This window comes from Pseudoliparis swirei, chromosome 19 (genome assembly GCF_029220125.1).
Source record: "Pseudoliparis swirei isolate HS2019 ecotype Mariana Trench chromosome 19, NWPU_hadal_v1, whole genome shotgun sequence".
Classification (NCBI taxonomy): Eukaryota; Metazoa; Chordata; class Actinopteri; order Perciformes; family Liparidae; genus Pseudoliparis; species Pseudoliparis swirei.
In genome coordinates, this window is record NC_079406.1 from 24517877 (window position 1) to 24538480 (window position 20604).

Here is a 20604-nt window from a genome sequence, read left to right on the forward strand (position 1 = left end):
CGCCGGGCAGAAGCAAGAGGGAATTATGTATGTTTAAGATGTTTTTCCACTAGAATGCGTAATGAGAGCGGTAAACTCCATTTAAGGAATAACGGGAATATAGTGCGGAGGTTGTGTGCTCAGCGAGAGTCAAACGGGAGAGAGAGAGAGAGAGAGAGAGACTGAGACTGAGCCTGTTTGTGTGTGTGTGTGTGTGTGTGTGTGACTGACGTCACATAAAAATCCAGTTGATGATGAAGATGATGATGACGATGATGATGATGATGATGATGAGGTTTTTGCAATATACTTTTGTGTGTAAACTCTAAAACATAGATTTTAATGAAGGATTTGTACTTTGGATCTTCTGTTGTACATTTTATATGATCCCATTCTATTCGTATACCAGTAACTCGTCATCCACAGGCGTAGTTTGGGGGTTTTACTGGACACACTATATGTTCCTGGGTACAAGCTAAGGGTTAAGAGTTATGCTTTAACCTTTGAATAGCTAAGAATCAATCAGAAAACAATTATTTGACTCACATTCAGTCAGGACTTTATTCACCAGTCTAAACATGCAGATACATAAAGATATAATATTATGATATATAATATTATGATATATTATGTCTTCTTTTTTTCTCTCATTCCACTTTCTTCTAATTTAAGTAATGTCATCGATTTGTTTTGTTGTGTTTCAATGTGTCTGTGGTCCGGCCCGTTGTGTTGCCTGTTGTTGTTACATCGTGTTACCTGTTGTTGTTACATTGTGTTGCCTGTTGTTGTTACATTGTGTTGCCTGTTGTTGTTACATTGTGTTGCCTGTTGTTGTTACATTGTGTTGCCTGTTGTTGTTACATTGTGTTACCTGTTGTTGTTACATTGTGTTGCCTGTTGTTGTTACATTGTTACATTGTGTTGCCTGTTGTTGTTACATTGTTGTTACATTGTGTTGCCTGTTGTTGTTACATTGTGTTACCTGTTGTTGTTACATTGTGTTGCCTGTTGTTGTTACATTGTGTTACCTGTTGTTGTTACATTGCGTTGCCTGTTGTTGTTGTTACATTGTGCTACCTGTTGTTGTTACATTGTGTTGCATGTTGTTATATTGTGTTGCCTGTTGTTACATTGTGTTACCTGTTGTTGTTACATTGTGTTACCTGTTGTTGTTACATTGTGTTGCATGTTGTTATATTGTGTTGCCTGTTGTTACATTGTGTTGCCTTTTGTTGTTACATTGTGTTGCCTGTTGTTGTTACATTGTCTTGCCTGTTGTTACATTGTGTTACCTGTTGTTGTTACATTGTGTTGCCTGTTGTTGTTACATTGTCTTGCCTGTTGTTACATTGTGTTGCCTGTTACATTGTGTTGCCTGCTGTTGTCACATTGTGTTGCCTGTTGTTACATTGTGTTGCCTGTTATATTGTGTTGCCTGTTGTTGTTGTTACATTGTGTTGCCTGTTGTTGTCACATTGTGTTGCCTGTTGTTGTTACATGGTGTTACCTGTTGTTGTCACATTGTGTTGCCTGTTGTTACATTGTGTTGCCTGTTCTTACATTGTGTTGCCTGTTGTTACATTGTGTTGCATGTTCTTACATTGTGTTGCCTGTTGTTGTCACATTGTGTTGCCTGTTGTTACATTGTGTTGCCTGTTCTTACATTGTGTTGCCTGTTGTTACATTGTGTTATCTGTTGTTACATTGTGTTGCCTGTTGTTGTCACATTGTGTTGCCTGTTGTTTCATTGTGTTGTTTCTTGTTTTAGCTCTTTGTGAATTGTGTTTTTAAAGATGCTATACAAGTAAAGTCATTATTATTAACTGGAAACGTACATCAACGAAAAAACAAACGTTGTGGCTCAGAGAAGCTCGCCCTGCGTGCGTCCTCTACAGCTTCATGTACAAAACATGGTTTTGGGTCCAATCCATTTTTTTTCCCCCTCATTGGACCGTCTCGCTGAAGTTGAAGAGATATGATGTAATATTGATGAAGAGGTTGAACCACAACACCGTTGTCCGGCATCTGTTGGATCGTAGTCGTGACTCGAAAACATTCCTCTACATCTACCTCTAAACTACCATCTGTGCTCGTGCGTTCGATTCCGCCTTGAGAAGCTTGCATCGTGCCAGAGAGGCCAACGTGGAGAATGTTTACAGCACGGTGTGGTTGTTTGTTAAAATTATGATTCTCTGCTGAGGAGAAATGATACCTTATGGATTTTGTAGAGTCGTAGTGGACTTTATATAAACATGTTAATAAGAAAGTCTCTGTTTTAGATTAACACATAAAGAACTAGAACGGGCACTCGGTAGAGTGCATACCTTCGCCGCAGCCACTTCTTTGGTACTTGGCATGAGAGTGTGGGGAGCTTGATGTCATGTGAAAATTTTGGCATTAGTTGCTTGCCAATTGGATAAAATTGGCCGCGCTATGGTAAAAAGAAGATTCTGACCTTTTCATGACCTTGACCTTGACATTTGACCCGATCGATCCAAAAATCTAATGAAATAGTCCCCGGATAATACCCAATCATCCCACCAAATTTAATGTGATTCGGATTAATACTTTTTGAGTTATGCGAATAACACACACACACACACACATACAAAAAAAAAAAAATACACAGCGATCAAAACATAACCTTCCGCAGAATGCGAAGGTAAAGATATGATAATGAATAAGTTATATTCTGAGGGAATGTATTGTAAAGCATATGATAAAGACACTGTTGTATTGTTGTAACTGTATGATGCATGAGTGAGGTTTTATTGTTTAGAGATGATAGTTAGAATGGATGCCGGTGGAAAACCTGTTACTTTTATTCTGAAGGCAAGATATGAAGTTTTATTCTGAAGGAGCTTTCAGGAGCAGCAGCAGGGTGTCCGTCCTGGAGAGGGATCCTCCTCTGTTGCTCTCCTGAAGGTTTCTTCCATTTTTTTCCCCGTGAAGGGTTACTTGGGAGTATTTCCTGATCCGATGTGAGGTCAAAGGTCAGGGATGTCGTATGTGTACAGATTTTAAAGCCCGCTGAGGCAAATTTGTAATTTGTGTTGTTGGGTCGTATAAAATAAACTGAATTGAAAATAAACCTGAACCTGTCTCGGGGCTTAGGAGAGGAGCTGAGTCGGACTGTGGCCTCCTTCCTCATTCCAGCTCCACCATTAAATATTGTTAAACTTGAAATCATTGGATCCTAAAGTGGAGTTCATTTTTAGTTAAAAGTGCTTTTTTTTCGTGTGTTATCTGCTGCTTCCTGTGTGCTCCGTCACACAACAAGGCCGCGTGATGCATCGAGGTGTTAGGAGGAGGAGGAGGAAATGAGAGATGGGAACTCACCCTTTATCCTCAAGCTCTCGGGGATCCCATCCTGCAGGAACAACAAGGAGAAGAGATCACAGTTAAGATAAACCAGGAGATCACTGCATCAACAACATGTTATCACTTCATCCCCCGGAGTGAAACCGCCTCTGTTTGTGCCACACACACACATTGTGTGTTTGTACTTAGAACGTCGTACGCTAGTGCAGGCGCGACACTCGGACCCGAGGAGCTCAATAACATGCCTGACTCAATGTGGCGCATTCATCTGTTTGAATGGAGACTAACGATGCACTCCAGTTCGATATTAACTTGTCGTTACCGTGGGAATTTGCCTCATGATAATTTTCGACTGGTTTCCACTGAGTCCCTTTTTTTTTTTGTTGTTGCATTAATACAAAGTTAACTGCATTAAAAAGTTTAAAAAGAGAGCTATAAATAAAGAAAAGAAGGATAAGAGGGTTCATGATGATTCTCTACGGTTCAGCGTTATTCACATTAAAGGATAGTTTTCATCTTATTTAATTATTTTTTCACCTGTTTACTCTTATTTTTTATAATATTCCACACTCGTATCTTATCACATCCATGGACCTCCTTTATTGTGATACTGTTTTCAAACATGACAGATTCATATTCTGTTATCTAACTTATCCATTTTCACTTCATTTTTTGAGTTCCAAGCCTGAATATCCATAAATGCCTCCCAAGGGCTTCTCGCACCACTCGAACAAATTCGCAGTTTAATTTTTTTCCTCACTCACAGCGAACTGAAAGTGAACTGTGTTTGACAAAACGAAAAAAGAAAAAAAAGAAATAATGGAAATCACAGTGTAGAAACACATAATAAAAGAGCAAATAACCATGACCACTTGACTAGGTGCAGCAGGGAAACCAGCTGCATTTGGAGCGTGCATATTGATGACGCCTGTAGAAAACGGCGTTGTCAGGACAATTATTCTGAGTAGCTGCTCTCTACAAAAAAATATATATATCCATGAATACTAAAAGAAAGAAAGAAGCATTAATATTTGATTTCTCCACGGTGAAAATCTGCATGGCTCATCTTGCTGAGCGGAACGTTCAAACTCGGCATCGCAGAGAAGATGTATTATGCAACGGGTCGATAAGGAACAGTGGGCCGTGACCGCCCACCGGCTACAGCAAATCACCCAAAGAACATATGCATCTTCATATTTAAACATGCTTGGTTTGATTCTCAGTCAATTACTTTGATTAAAGTATTCAACACATATATGGATAATAAAAATAGTCTTTCTCATTGTTTTTAATGGACTCAGAAGTTCATTCAGTGGGCGACTCAGGATGCCTCGGGGTTCTACTGAAGGACTCAGAAGCTCTTTTGTTTTAAATAAACACCTTTAATTTTATTTTATTTAGATTGAGCATCTTTCTGATGTTTGAAGGGGCATCTTCTAGTTGTTTGTTTCTTGTCTGTTGTGTCTATTGTTTACTGTGTGAATTGTTGGTGGCAAATAAGTTTCCCCACTAGGAATTCCTAAACTTTTTTCTTCTTCTAATCTAATATATTATAATTATTAAATACAAGTATTCAACAGATCTCACTAAAAAGGAAATGTATCTTGACTGAAGGAGTAGTTCAACCCGCACAACCTCGTGTATCAACGTCCTTGCCATTCACTCCACATGGTCGTTCTTAAGCTGCGTTCACACCACGTTGCAAATCTTCGCGTGGGGGCGGGGCTTATCTCCGTGGCTTATCTCTGTAAACACAGTTGTCATTTCCTTCATCCACCACGCAAGAAATAACCACTAATTCTGCTTTATACTTGTTGTGGACATCCCACAAACGTATGAACATCTAACGCCCTCGTGTTTGGGTTCATAACATTAATATCATATATATATATTTATACATGACATCACCTGTAGGCTCACACAGCTCGGTGACTTTCACCGACTACGTCTGAATGACTGTCTCTTAACCCTCCTATTACCTTTGGGGTCAATGTGTAACGTCTCTAAAAAAATGATTGACATAATTATTTTTGCTTCATATTTCATGAATTTTCCTAATTTATTGGGGGACAACTGGAAAAAACATAAAATTCACATGATGATATGTTTTCAATGTTCTGTATCCAACTTGTACGCATCGGTGTTCTTTGGGGTCAATTTGACCCCAGGCTGTTTTTCACTGTGTAAAACATATAAGAAATATCAACTTTTTTATTTATTTAAAGGGCTATTTAGGTAGTCAACAAACAAACATAAAGTACCTTACACTTAAACTTGGGAAACAATATTAATTCAAATAATTTTCTGGAGGTTTTAATTGCTGGGGTCAAATTGACCCCAAGGGTAAAAGATCTTAGTAAATGTGAAGGTAACAGGAGGGTTAAGGCAGCAGCAGTTAGATTCACCAACTGTAGCCCAGACGCAACTTTTCGTAACTCCCCGAGTTGCGAAAGCGAATCGGCGAGTTACAAAAATTTGCGGCAATCGCAACCGCGTCTGTCCGTACGTTGACTTTGCACGGGATCAACTCCCGCGAACGTTTCTCCACGCTTTTGGTGTGAACGCACCTTTATTGTTTCATTAAGACACCGAGTCTGTACACTTGCATTAATAACCGGCTTCGCAAATGAGACTCTTTCATAAACATGAGCAGTGAAACACTTTTTTAACAAGTCAGAAGTTAAGTGTGGAAACAAACTGCAGCTCCGCAGCTGAAAAGCAACGACACAATGACACCACGAGAATCATAATAATATTTTGTGTCAGTAAATCGTCGGAAATAAGTCAAACGCGTGAAGAAGCAACAAGCGGCAACATAAAAATAAATAAAAACTCGAAACACGTTTGTTATATTTGTTTATTTTTTTAAAGGATAGACTCCCAGATGGTTTAATGCTGTTATTATTATCCGATTCTTAAATGCCCACTCGAAATTCGTATTGATGCTGAAATTCAAAAAGTTAAGTAAATATACGTTATTCTTCGTAAAAATTCATGAATCAATTCATCTTATTTTTTATCACATAGGCAAAGCTTATATGACAGAGCAGTTTATATATTGACTGTATCCAATGTTGTGTTGGTTATACTGTAGAATGATTTGTTTATTGTGTATGATGAATAATACAGAAGTTATGGAACTTTTCTTTTTAATTAGATCCTGAATAACAATCTCCATTTTGGTCTTCAAAACGCAATTTGATTAATTTCCCATATTGTTCAGCTCTCGACAATTCTCTAATTGATTTCTCTTTCAATTACCTTTTTAATAGATGGATTGATTGATTGTCTTCAGATCGGAGACTTTTCAGACAATGTCGAAAGGAGAAAAAGAAATCGTCAATTTCACACATTTGAGAAAATGTAGTTATTGTGTTCTCCTTTTTTGAGTGCGAATGTGCTTCAACGTTTAATAGATTTTGTTAAACTGTTTGATAAACTGTCAACTAATTATTAAACTTTCCATTTCAGCACTAAAAAGAGTAAAAACATTACGAAGGGGTTGTATGTATACGTTTGTAATGAACCACATATTCATTATCAGAGTCAAACCAGTCACAACTATTTAACATTGAATGACCTTGATGTCCGGAAACATCCCCTCAGGTGAAGAGACGCCACTTCCTCACTTCTACCATCAGTGTATCTATTTTTTTTTTAAAAGCTTAGATGATATTACGAAAACTGAAAATACCACCAAAGTCAAACGTCGTGATCTGATAACAATCGTTTTCCCCGAGACATCTGACAAAATGCAGAAATTACACCTGTGGCTCCGTGATATTTTTCGCATCCCTCGTCCCCCCTCCGGAGGAGGAGGTGACATTCAGAACGGCACTACGGGTAAAGGGAAGATGTCAAATGGGGCCTATTTTGCATATGGCAGACAGTGTTCACACTTCATTTGTTTGAAGAGAGTGATTTCCCACGGGGCCCCTGGCTGGGCCTGTTCTCTGCTGCCCCGAGACTCTGGGGAGACGACGAAGCACCCCGCTGAACAACCTGAGGTCCCCCCCCCCCTCCTCCTCCCCCCTTCCCACATCACTCTCTCTCTCTTTATCTCTCCATCCCCCTCCCCTCCCCGTCCTCTTTTCCCTCTCCTCCTCCTGCTCCAGGTCTCTCATCCCTCACTTCCTCCACAGCGTCCACTCTCAAAGTGCACTTCAAGTCGAAAAAACGTATAACTGCAAATTGCAACATTCAAGATTCAAGATTCAAGATGTTTTATTTGTCACATACACACACAGGGTGTGCAGTGAAATGAAAGTGGCAATGCTCAGCAGGAATGTGCAACAAACAACAAACACATTTACAATAAAAAACAACACAATATTTACAGTAAGTGTGTGTGTGTGTGTGTGTGTGTGTGTGTGTGTGTGTGTGTGTGTGTGCCTAAGAGGGGCAGTTGTACCTGCATGACATGAGAGAGAGAGAGAGAGAGAGATTTACAGTAAGATGGGCGATCAGCAAGGCCGCGTCTATATCTGCGGGTTCATACGGATGGATGGCGCCTGTACGCGGCTCCCCTCCTTCATTTCAAGGTGACAGGTGGACAGCGGGTGGTGGGGGTGGGGGGGCGATGAACGGGGCACCTGGCGGCAACATTGAACTTGGTTTAACCCGAGTGAGCTTCGCGCCTCGGACAACAAAAAACAAAGACACGGACAAGCCGGTTCCAAGTTCAATTCAGTTTAGCCTAATATCACAAATTACGAATTCCCCTCTCAGGGCTTTACAGTCCGTACACATCCCAGGACCAGGACCTCAAATCGGATCAGGGAAAACTCCCAAGAAGTAGAAAAAACCCTTTCATGGGGGAAAAAAAGGAAGAAACCAAGTAGGTTACTTTGTAATGCAGTTGTTAAGAGAATACATTAGTTGGAAAATCCTTCCTCACAGGATGGCAACAGAACTGTGCGTGTCTTCAAAATACTTCTCGGAACGACAGCGGAGGTCAAAACACGACGTCACATCTTGGGAGTTTGTCCCAGGAAAATAATAATCCCTGTACATATCACACTGGATTTTGTCTTATCCGAGGAGTCATTTGATATGAAGTGGTGGGGGAGGAGAGTAACGTGTGTACATAATTAGGGAGCATTCAGACAAGCTATTTGTAGTCACGGCGCTTCCACAGATTTTTATTTTAAGCCAAATGACGAGTTTTTCCCTTAACTTAACGAAGTAGTTTCCTGAGAAGAACAACGTTCTCTCTGCACCCTCATCCTGGAACGTGTTGCAGCATAATTTAAAACTCAAAGAACTGATACGACTTTTAAATTTAAATTTAAATAAATGGAGGCAGGTTCCCAAAAATGTCAATGTTTCCGAAATTAACTCTGCTATGTCACCATTTCTTAACTTTTAGTGTCTTTTAACTTGTCTTGTTCTGTGTTTTTGTTGTTGTCTGTAACTATGTGTTTCTTATGTTGCTGCCAGTCACCAATGAAAAAAAAGAAGAAGAATTTTATTTTGAAAAGACCGAATGCATTGAGAAGCGTTGCTGGCTTTCGTAGAGAAACGCACAAAAACATTTTTTTGAATGGACAAACTGCTTTTTTGGGAGATATACGAACCCGTTGCATGAGGATATGTTGAAATATCACTTCTCATTTTACTTTGAATACCATTGTCATCCGACACACGTGTCCATCATCTTTGCTATATTGGCACCACACCCAACGACCAAGACCCTTTCATTGACTGGAGAACAAAAAAAGTCCTCCATATTCATTTCAAGTATCAAACAGTAACCTGACAATGAAGAGCAAGCAGAACAGACTTTCGCCGTTTAACACCGGCATGGGCATCTTGTTATGGTTGCAGCACAGATCGGCTCCATTCAGCGTCTGCTTCATCAGCCCCTGTGGAGACTCGACAGAGGCTGCTTACCTCACAGCCTCCAGGCTGGCTGCCATCGGAGAGGAGACAGCTCATCAAGATGACTGACAAGGTTTGGGGCTAATACTGACCAGCTGAGGGGGGAGGGGGGGGAGCGTTGAGGTAATGCCGACAGTCGCATCTGAGCCACACATTGTCGATTGAGCCACTGTACATTAAGCTCTTGTGAATTTTTTACGATGTATTCCTGTTAGATTCCCTGTCCCTCTAGCTCAATCTCATTTGCGCTGCCCCCCACCCTCTCTCTCGCTCTCTCTCTATCTCATTCCCCGTTAATCTAGATTTGCCATGTGGCCAAGCCAGTCCTGGATGGATGGACGGGGGCTGTTCACACAGTTGCCCTTGCCTCCATTTTGTTTGTCCTGACATCCACAGCTTGACGTCGGAGTGACAAACTCCCAGAAATTGCTTCGTCCGGCCACCGCTGTTACACATCCGGTCTCACCATCCGGTCTCTCCATCCCTCTGTCCCGAAAGTCAGCGTGAGAAAATTAAAACCTCAATGTAACAGAAGCGACAGACCAGTAACTCTGAGCGGTATTCCCATAATAGATGAATCATAATTAGGACTGGATTCCGGTGTCCTTTTCCCGAACCCTCGCGCAGAGGATTTCACAGTGGATTTTCTGGAAAAAAAACCACGGGAATTACAGGGTATAGACCACGTGCCCAGCTGTTTATGGCCGAGTGCCTGGTGGGTGTGTGATTGAAGTCTCTGTGAGGAAAGCTCATAAAGGTCGAGTCGGATCCCGTTACCCTTGTCAAACGCTGTCCTTCAAAGAGAAGGGGGGGGGGTGGGGGGTAGCATTACCGCCACGACCGCCGGCGTATCGCGCCTCGTTGGCGGTTGAGCTCGAGGGACGTTCGGAGACGAGGAAAATGCTCGTGCAATTGTGCCACTCGGAATAAAATCTCACGTTCCATTGAGTTGAGAGGAATTCAATCAAAAAATGTGATGCAAAGTAGATTTTTTTTAAGAAGCTTATAACTGCTGCATTTTTTTAAACTGGAGACTTTTGAGTGAAAAGAAAAGAATTATTCTGAGTTGTGTGGTGACTTAACTCAGATTAGTACCGTGACGTTGATTGCAATCTTGCATTCATAAAAGTAGGCCAGCAAATGATAAATTAGCCATTCTAACCATGTTTAAGCTAGCTCTTAGCTCGTAGCTCGCGCTAGCTACGAGCTAAGAGCGTGACAGTCTAAAGATCGCTTTTTTGTCCGTGCGGCCATGAAAACGGCTTTTACAGGGAATTTGGCCGAAGAGGTTTTAAATGTCGTCCTTGTCAATCGGCATTTGTGCTTTTTTAAATTTAAGCATCGGTACTGCCACCGTTTAGGCACCGGTATCGTTTAAAAGTACCGGTTTAGCGCCGTTATCGGGGAAAAAAACAACGATACCCATCCCTAGTGTTGACAGTTGCCGTTTCTTTTCTTCCGATCTGTAGACACCGTTATCGAGCGTCGCTCATTTAACCGTATTGACAAGCGGATGACCCACGAGCTTCTCGGCAAATCGAGCCGACAGGCGGCGGAGGAGATTCTCTTCAGGCCGATGACATATTGTTGGCAACGTGGTCGTTCATTCGGCATTTGGCTAAACATTTCCACAGCTCTCTCCTGACAGGCGGATGGATGAGCGGAGTTTACCTCTGTCCTGTCACAGGATGGATTGTAAGGGTATGCAGATGCCGTGAAGACATTCACCCTTCGCGATGTAATCACTATTCGTTTGATTGGAGTGGAAAAACACACATCATTTTTGTAGCTTCTCGTCAAATTCCCGCCACACGTTGGACGTACATTACTTTAATTATTGGAAGTCGCTCTGCTTCCAAAGCCCGGCCGATAAAAGGGAACAAGAGCCAGAACGGGTTTGAACAAGAGATGATAATAAACGGTTTATTACTCAGGAGGTAATGCACTATTCACACAACCTTCAAATTGTATTAAACAACTCTACGTCTAAAATTAACATTATTCTCAAAGGTGTTTTTACCCACAACAATGAGGAATTATGTTTTTGTGGATTCGAAATACAAATCCAGTGGGAGGACAATCAGACACATTTATTGGTCTCGAAACGCTCAATCTATACCCGAAATCCTACACAAGCTAGAGGAAGAAACCTTTTATCCATCGGGACCTTGAACGCATTCACTTCACAAGATGAAACCGTGAGACACTGACATCTACAAAGCTTTGTTTTCCCTTTCTGGATTCTGCTTAACCAATGATATTTCACATCTTGATCTGTCATAAAAAAAGTATTAAAGTGACAATGATGAAATGCACCTGAAATGTACATAGAGATGAGGTAATAAAAAAATGTGATCTGGCTCTTTAAGATTGTCTTGGCATTTCGTCTCTCTCTCTCTCCCCCTCTCTCTCTCTCTCTCTCTTCCAGTTTGGAATAAAGCATGGCAGAAGTGCTATCTCCGCAGTTTACTTAGATCATATTACAGGATTTTTTTCTTTTCTTCTGGGGGGGGGGGTATTGAAGTTTAAATCTCTTCACTTCCTCTACACACACTATTTCCAGATCATCTGTGGCTGGAAAAGAAGCAGAAGCAATTGCCTTCAATTTAAAAAAAGCATGTATTGTCACTGCTAATTTTGTATCTTGGATTTCATAGACAGGAGATGTGTTTGCTGACGAAAGAAAACTGTAATGTGAAATGTGTACTGAAGGAACCACAATCCGACTAATGCCTCCTGACAAAACACTATGATTTCCCTTGTCTGCCAAAACAATCGATTTCTATCCCAGTCTGACTCTAACTGATCATTATTTTGTACTCTGTTGTTTTGGGCATAGTGAGAGAGAAAGAAGTAACTTCCTTGATATACAGGGTAAGCGATTAATACAAAAAACAGCACATCTGCCCTCTATCGCTGAGTCAATAAAAATTAAATTCTATCTTTTACTTTCAACGCTGAGATAAAATGAAATGCGGACCTCCTCCCTTCACTCAAAGCTCGTCTTGGTCTTTGCATAAATCCGATGTTGTCTTTGAAAAGACGCTCCCCTGGCACCGAGGGGAGGGTTAATGATTCATCAAGTATTTTTCAGTGGGCAGAAGAAGAAGAAGAAAAAATACAACAACAACCACGGGAAGAAAGAAGAAAGCGCCACTGTAATTAGTTTCATACTTGGTAAAATAAAAGCGCATCCAGGCCTCTTGTTATGGACGGAAAATGAAAAAAAGGGGCGGGGCATCAATACCTTGTGTCGGAATCTCACGACCGGTCGGTAGAGCGGCGACCGGACGTCCTCCTTGTTGGGTCTCCCGTCTGCGCCGAGCACAGCGAGGAGGCCCAACAGTAAAATTGCCGCCGACCACCATCTGGCTGTCTTCATTGGTCTTTTCCTGTCAAAAAAAAGAAGAAGAAAGGGTGAGTGCTTCTATCCGAGCCCTCTGGAAGTCCAATTCCGCTTGGCCCAGACAATACATCAAGCCTGCAGTAATTAGTGTAGACAATGGGAAACGCCAAAGTTTCTAAAGCTATCGATACGCGGCCGACACTCTGCGAGGAGATTAGATCTCCCTTTTGAATCAATTAAGGGGAAATAGTCGTCATGAGATCATCGAGATAAAGAAGACAAAGAGCGACTATATTACGGCAATTAAACAGAGGGCTTTGGATTAATTAGTCTGAGTGTCTAAGTCAAAGCAAATGTGATAAAGCGGTGAGATTGCATCTTTGACAGTTTCCTCATACCCTCACGGAGCCGCAGCAAAAACACATTTATTTAACAGAGGAGACAATATTCACTTTTCCCCTCCGACATAAGGGCATTTTCAATAATTCATCGCGCCGTAAAAATAACCAAAAAGAGTTTGACCTTTGCACACAAAAGTGAATTAAACAAAACAGTGTTTGTGGAGACAAGCCTATGTCCTCTCTGTCCAAGGAAGTAAAAATGCATGAAATACAGAAATACTAGCGCTGTATGTGAGGGGGAAAATGAGAAATGACAAGCTACAAAACCCCAGACATTTCGGGCTCAACCACCAGTAATATATCTTTATATGATAGCGTCAAACTCCCGTGAGTACACAAGTAGACAAAGACGTCACAAAGCGTCGCGTTAAAATCTACAACGCGTTTGCTCCTTCTTATGGTTTCATCTCTCGTCGTCGCTCTGCATTTACGCCTTCAGTTCTTTGTGCGTCACGTCGCGGAAAAAGAAAAACCCGTTGTTAGCAGCGCTTTATAAATGAATTTGACTCGACTTTTTTTTTATTTTCACGCCCCAAACACCGAGCTTCGTACTTTTCCAAGCCGTGTCAATCCACCAGCACCTGCTCATCATCCTCCGGCGGAGGAGATGACTGACAGCCGGATGGTGACCCCGCTTCCTTGTTCTTCTGGAGTGACACCGAGTCAGACGACAATGGCCCCGTTGTGGCAGCTCTGAGGGCCCACGTGATATTCACTGGAGATCAGGAGGGTCGTGTCGGCGGAGCAGCTTGGCGCTTTGATGTGCCGGACGAAAGAGCTGACATTTAATTTTTCTGACTTAATTTTTTCTGACTTGTGGATTCCCTCCATATTTTTCTGCCTTGAAAACTCCAGCCTTTTTTTCCCCCTTGAACCGATATGGGAAAAACTGGGCACAGTATGTGATTCATGCTGGCGAAAATATAAATGTTCAATTAAAAGAATAAACATCAAAGGCTTGGATGTGCATGGAATTGTCTGCCAAATTCAACACCCATATTCCAGACTTTTCACTTAACTTAGAGAAATTGACATTGACAAACATCTGTACTTTGACAAAGACAACGGTTAAAATTAAGCCCTCCTTCTGTACCCATCCATCCACCTCGCCCCATTTTATTTACAGAGACATTAACGGCATATTTTCACAACTGATACAGATGAAGCAGCTTATGAGAGCGAATATATAAAATAAATATCTACAAGGAAATGACTAAACGAGTTCTATGCAACAGCCAGAACAATGATGCGGGTTTAAGCACCGGTCTTCGGTCTATTTTCTGTCAGAGCAAAGCTATTAGCTTTTGTAAATTAAATGTCTCGTCTACCATTCCCTCACTCCCGCCTCCGTGTAGAACGGAGCATTGAATGTGCTTTGATAATCCAGTGGTGCAGGGAGTTAAAATTCGAAAGTATGAGTCGAGAAATTCAAAGGATCTCTGAACCTGGCAAAGTAATTGTTAAACCGCTGTTATTCATCAATAGCTTTACCAACTCCCTGCAGACATAAATAATGATCCTTTTGGGGGCAGTCAGACCTTTACTTATTGCCTCTTCAATGTGACCATATTCATTCTCTATCCATTTCTAAACTCTCCAGATCCAGGTATCGGAGTCCTGCCGGCAGCAGCTGCTGCTCCACTTCTTTGCTAACGCAGCCTTTCAGCCACACCGGGTGGATTACCTGCAAGTGCGATCGATCAAGTTCTTTGCGGCGTCACAGTGTTAAATGGGTTATTAAAAGACTAACTTCAGCAGGACGCTGTGTCAGAAACATGTGAACACTTTTAAGAAGTTTAAAAGCGTCATACAGTGCAGCTCCTTATCCATCCAACTCATTATTTCATCAGTCACAAATTCAACACATTCAAATCACTTTCCAGTTCTATTTCTTTCGACTACCGACTCATTAGTAAACCTATTAGGAGCTCGGAGTTCAGCTCCGAAACCTCCAAACTGTGCGTGCCTGGATTAAAAGAGAGAAAAAGTCCCCAAGGGAGCAAAACGTTTAATTGTTTTCATCTCGTGCCCCATTACTGTGAATAGAATTAATGACAATTTACACAGATGGAAAGGAGGCAACAGTGAATCAAATATAACATGAAATCAAGATCTCTCAAAAACTGCAGTATGACCTTGAAGGTAGAGATGGGCCATTTTTTTACCCCGCAATTGCTACCATTATAGCAGTCCTACACATGTAAAACCAACAGCAAGTCGTGGACTCACTGAGGTGAGTATATATAATATTATATAACCACACACCTGTCACAGCGCGGGAAGGCACAGTGCTCTGTTTGACTCATTTTCTGTCACCATGTGTAGCTTTAAAGCTCGATGGAACTAATAAGCTAGCTTGCGGCTGTCTCGTTAGCTAGCTCGCTAACCCCACCGTGCTTCCACGCTACACTGGTCACAGAAAATGAGCCGAGCGACAGGCTGGTGTCCAGTGGCAGCAGCAGCGCCGGGTCTAACTTGTCCCTCCGCCTCATTTTCCGCCGCTCTAGAAAATGACAAGCTACGTCGCTAATAAGCCGGCCGAGCTAGTGTCCGCCGCGACGACACCTCGCTGACGTGTGTTGTCACCATAACATCTCACGACAATCCTCATCTTCTTTTGTACCACTGAAATATGGAAACAGGTCAATGTCTCGACTTTCCATTCATATGATTAGACTGCATATGTTTTAGCGAAGTGTACCTGATGAACTGGACTTTAAAAGTAATTAGGTGTTCACATACGTTACCCGAAAGTTAAAGTTCTCCCAATAAAAGCCTGAAAAACAGAATATGTCTTGGAAAAGGTGAGATATCTTTTTGTGAAATTGGTTCACCCACTCTATATGTCATATAATGGTACAGGCATTACAGTACACATTGTACGTGAGAGTAAGAGGTTGCATGTTTGAGTGAAAGAGTCGAAGTTTTATTTATCTACCTTCAAAGTGCTAGGAGAAAGAAGACGTCTGGAAGTTTTCTCCGGACCTCCCCTGGGAGTGTCATCATAACTTTGGCTCGTGGTTTTAAATTCCCTGGAGCACGTCTAAGCTTTGGCATTGACTTTCAAAATGAAGACTACCATTTCCCACTATGTACACAATGCATCATGGCTTGACAAGCTCACAGCCGCTCTCCTCCAACCCCCTGCCCCCAACACAATCTGTCTCGTTCAGCGCATTTTTCACTTTTTAATGCACTGCACGTGCGTAAGAACTGAAATGTCCATAAAGCCCAATCTCATCCTACGTATACGTATTACCTGACTGCAACATGCTGGGAATTAACTGAGTTTGAATACATGCACACAATGTCATTTACTATCAGCTGTCATGCATGTTTGGATTCTGGAAAATAGGAATACATTATGCATTATTGTCTTTTCTCCCCGAAGAGCCTCATACCCTTCTCCCACATGACTATTACTCGTCAGCTTATACTAATTCTGACTTATTGCTGATATCTTTCCACTTTACAGCTTTCTAATTACACTCAGCTTGTCTCAAATATAATTGAACACATTCTCAATTCTGAATATGGCTGATAGTCTATTTGGAACACTGGGGTTGCTTCTGTGGGTTTTTTAAACAGCACTGTATGAGCATCAGTAGGGTTTATGATTTTGCAACAAGACAGAGAAAATATCGTGAACAATCAAACAACGTATGGCACAAGTTACGATATTTCAAGTGCTTGCAAAAGGGCAGCAACCCTATGTTTGAGTATTGTATCAACAACAGCCAATGCTTCCCTCGAGCTTTGCACTACTAGCCACCATGGAGTCTGCAAAGTTGTCACTACAACAAAAGATGTTGCTTATTTCTCAATAAACTGAAAGAAAGAGGCCCGATTCAGAAGTGTAATTCTAAAGTTCACAAAATTCTCGTTCACACAGGAATCGAGAATTAAGAGTCAAATTAAAACTATGTCCTAAAATTAACCAATATCTACAAAGAGTAATTCAGTTCTTCAAGTCACAACTAGTTCTTTGTTTAATAATTAAATAAAAGCGCTGGAAAAAATCAAATTTACAAGAAAAACAAAACAAAGATAAGATGAATGAAAAAATGAATTAGATGTCAACCGTATGACCCCTGCCTGTCCCAGAGGCTGGACTACAGACATTCGCCTTCATGATTTATGGTTATTGAAGTTAATACACTATTTTTGAAGCTGAATAAATCTTTGAATTCTCAATGAACTGTTGAATCAGAGTAGAGCACTGAACATCTGTGTGAGTGAAGATCAAGGAAGTGCTTAAAAAGACCAGGGGCCCCAACACAGCGCCAATGCACTCTCCATGTGAAGGTTGCGACCTCTTCAAGGTCACGGTGTTCGATCACATCGAATAGACGGTGACCCCGACCTAATTTCAACACAAAAATACAATACTTACAGTTCGCCAAGCACAAGACTTGATCATTATGGATGCAGGAATTTATCAATATGTTAAAAGTACTTTCAAAATATCGTGGACGCCTCAGTGAGTCTTTTGAGCATCTGGGGGTGAAACCTTTCAAATGCTCGATATCCCGTTTACGAGATACAGAAGGTCTCACTTCTTCCACATTAGCTGATCTTATTCCTGCTTATTATGCTGCCACAAAACAAACCGATGACAGACACGGCGGAAAATGCAATGAGCCCTTGCACATATGATTTAAAAATAAAAGCCGGTTCTAGCAAGACGGACACATTTCTTTAAATGCTTTCCTTGTGCAAACTGTTTTAAAGACCTGTCAAGTGTTGGAATGACATTCGAGGCTCCATTCATCATTTTTCTTTGGCAGCAATCTTTTTTTTCACACTTTGCAGTCTATCCTATTTTTTGTTCTCGTATCAAATGCAAAATGCGTCAAAAGAGAAGGCAGATCACATCTTTTTTTTTCATTCATTCACTATTATTTATCCACTTTGCTGAGTATGCATGAGGTTTTTCTGAAATCAACCTTAAGTCAGCCGGTCCTGCAGATTTACACCGGGGAGCGGTTCAGTACATTCAGACATAATGTGAAGCTGAGTTGCATATCAACACTTAATAAGTGCCACCTTAGCATGATGATCGACAATGTCTTGTTAAGTTGCAACAACAATTTTTTTTTTAGGATTCTATGAGAACATTACAATTAGGAAAAGGGGAAACCAAGGCATTACATTAAGCTTCACCTTGATAACGTAATTATCCTTAATTTCAGATATCAGCCCCGAAATCTGGAGTGCAAAAGACAACTTCCATCTTCAAAGCCATCCAGGTTTCCTCCTTTCTCTAAAAGCGAGGAGAAGATTTGAATCATTTGTATTGCCTGTCAGTGGCTCTCGGCGCGGCGGCGGCTTGCAGCTAACGGGGATAATAGCCCCGAAAACCATTTTTGCACGTGACCCAGTGGGCACTCTCTCTCGGGTTCGGCTGGCTTCAGCGCAGATCTCACACCCGGCCGAGAAAAGCTGTCAAGCCGTTGGAAATAATGTGTTTCACAGCGCGGTGGAGCAGTTTGTTGCGTTCTGTGTGAAAAGCTCTAACAGTGCAAACAACCAAAAAAGATTCTGACAGAGGTAACCGAGGTAACCGTGTTTCATCTGAGATGGGAACACGATGCGGGGGCCTGTGCTTCCCTGTCAGCCATTAGATAGTCACGGGGCACGCTCACATGCACAAACACGTACGAAAGCCTCGATCCACACAGCGTACACAGTACCACTCTAAATATGGACATTGGAAAAAGTTGTTTGATGCTTCATTGAAGCTCCGAATATTGAATTTAGCCCTTTTTAAGATAATATATACATTTTAAAAACATAACAAAACACAGCCCATTTATTTATGTTGGTATAACCTATTATTTTCATACGTGTGGCGAAATGGTTTGCTGGTGAGTGCACTCGAATCAAGTGAAAGTCCTGCATTTAAGTGAAGTATTAGCATCAAAATGCATCAAAAGTAAAATGACTCGTTATACAGAATGGTCCATATCAGAATATTATATCATTGGGTTATAATCGTCAATAGATTTCAATCACTCTGTTTATACTTGTGTATTTAAATGTATTTGTTTATCATATTATGTATTAGAAATCTGAAAAGTCCACAGCTTGAGACAATATTCTGATTATATAGGAGCCGTTGATGGTTTTTTTAATGCAGGACTTGACCTATAGTATATTTAAAGTCTGATATTGCTTTTTTTCTTTAAATATCTCAGACTTTCATTACGTTCAATGAAATCTCATAAAATGTTACCAGGTTTTATTCGATATTCTTCACTTTTTAGATCCAAGGCACCTTTTAGATAGAACTGCCTGCAACATTTTTTTAGATTTATATTTTCACAAGATTTGAAAAGGTATTTTTTATTGCCGATGGAGTGGAATTCATCGTAATGCAGACGACTGACAACTGCTCTCCAGAGATGTTGATTCTGTATAAAAATGTCAACTGCAGACTAGATGAGTAGACTTATCTAACCTTATTAATGTTTCAAAGCTCCAAAAATATTCTACAGGCCCATGAAATGACATAGCTGGAGTGGCACACAGGCCTTTTGTTGTTTGCAAGGATGCACTGGAGCTCCCAGATTGCTCCGTAAACCCGTGATTTCCTCGAGACACTTGTTTGAAATTATTCAAATTTTCAGCGAGGTCACCGGAGGGGAACTTGAAGTCGGCAGATAAACGGCTCCTCTCTCTCTCTCTTTCTCGCCAAATGCTTTCGGCTGACACATTCCTGACCTCCTGTGGGCGGATCTTTCTAAGTGGTATTCTTTTTATTATTATTATTATTATTATATGCACAGATCAAATTCGGTCAGAGCACTACAGTTTGTCTCAGAGATTTCTGGAGGAACACTGGAGCGGTCGGCCATGCAGCATGTCTTATTTGGCAGAGTTACCGCGCCACTTCTCACCCTCGTACATCCCCGGCAGCGCTGTACACTGATAAAGGACTCCTTCAAGTTCAAAGCACGTCCAAACACCACGGGGCGACAGACTTCCCCCTAGGGTAGCGCTTCCGTTTCCCGTTCCTCCCTTACAAATGCAAAAAAGCAAAACGCTGTGCCAATCTCTCAGAAAGAAGAGTTCCGTCCACCAAAGCGGACAAAGGGACGCCTTTGAATGTAATACATGCCTAAATGTGTATCTCCAACAGTCTGTCGCATGGCGTCTGCAGGAATTGTTATTTTCATGACGTACTACCACGGCTGCCCTTGCCATTAGTTCCATTCGTCGAAGAAGCCTCGAGAACGCCGCCTCTGTAGTCCAGACGTTCACCATGTGCACGAAAATGAAACGCTCGAGGGTTTGTAAAGGATTTTGCCGAGTGTTTTTTGTTGTTGCGTGAGGCGAAGAAATGAAAACCGCCTTTCATGAGTGTTCTGGTGGTTCTGGAGGAGTGAAAAAAATCTAATAAAAAGTCACAACTCGGAACAGACCATACTACATTCCCCCCATATTTTTCCACAAGACTTGCAGCCAGTGAGTCAGTTAATAAATGGCAAAGTAGCTTCATAAAAAAAGGGGCAGCACTTGCCCAGAGGTTAGAAAGGCTGGCTGGAGAGTGTCTGATTGTAATCTTATATGAAGCTCATATAAACTCAAAGGAACGGGCGTTGGAAGTAAAGTAAAGTGCAGTAAGTATTGCTGAGTTTCCCCCCTGGCCAAAGCACTCCACCCTAAATTTCTATT

General features: G+C 41.4%; 1 protein-coding gene across 1 annotated transcript in view; it reads right to left on the reverse strand.

Moving 5' to 3' along the window:
• Positions 1–20604, reverse strand: part of fstl5 (follistatin-like 5) — a 181151-nt gene that overhangs the window by 146300 nt on the left and 14247 nt on the right. The window contains exons 2-3 of the mRNA XM_056439702.1: positions 12428–12572; positions 3319–3349 (exon numbers count right to left, since the gene is read on the reverse strand). Of these exons, the coding sequence (XP_056295677.1) occupies positions 3319–3349; positions 12428–12572 (176 nt within the window). The remainder of the gene's footprint in view (positions 1–3318; positions 3350–12427; positions 12573–20604) is intronic.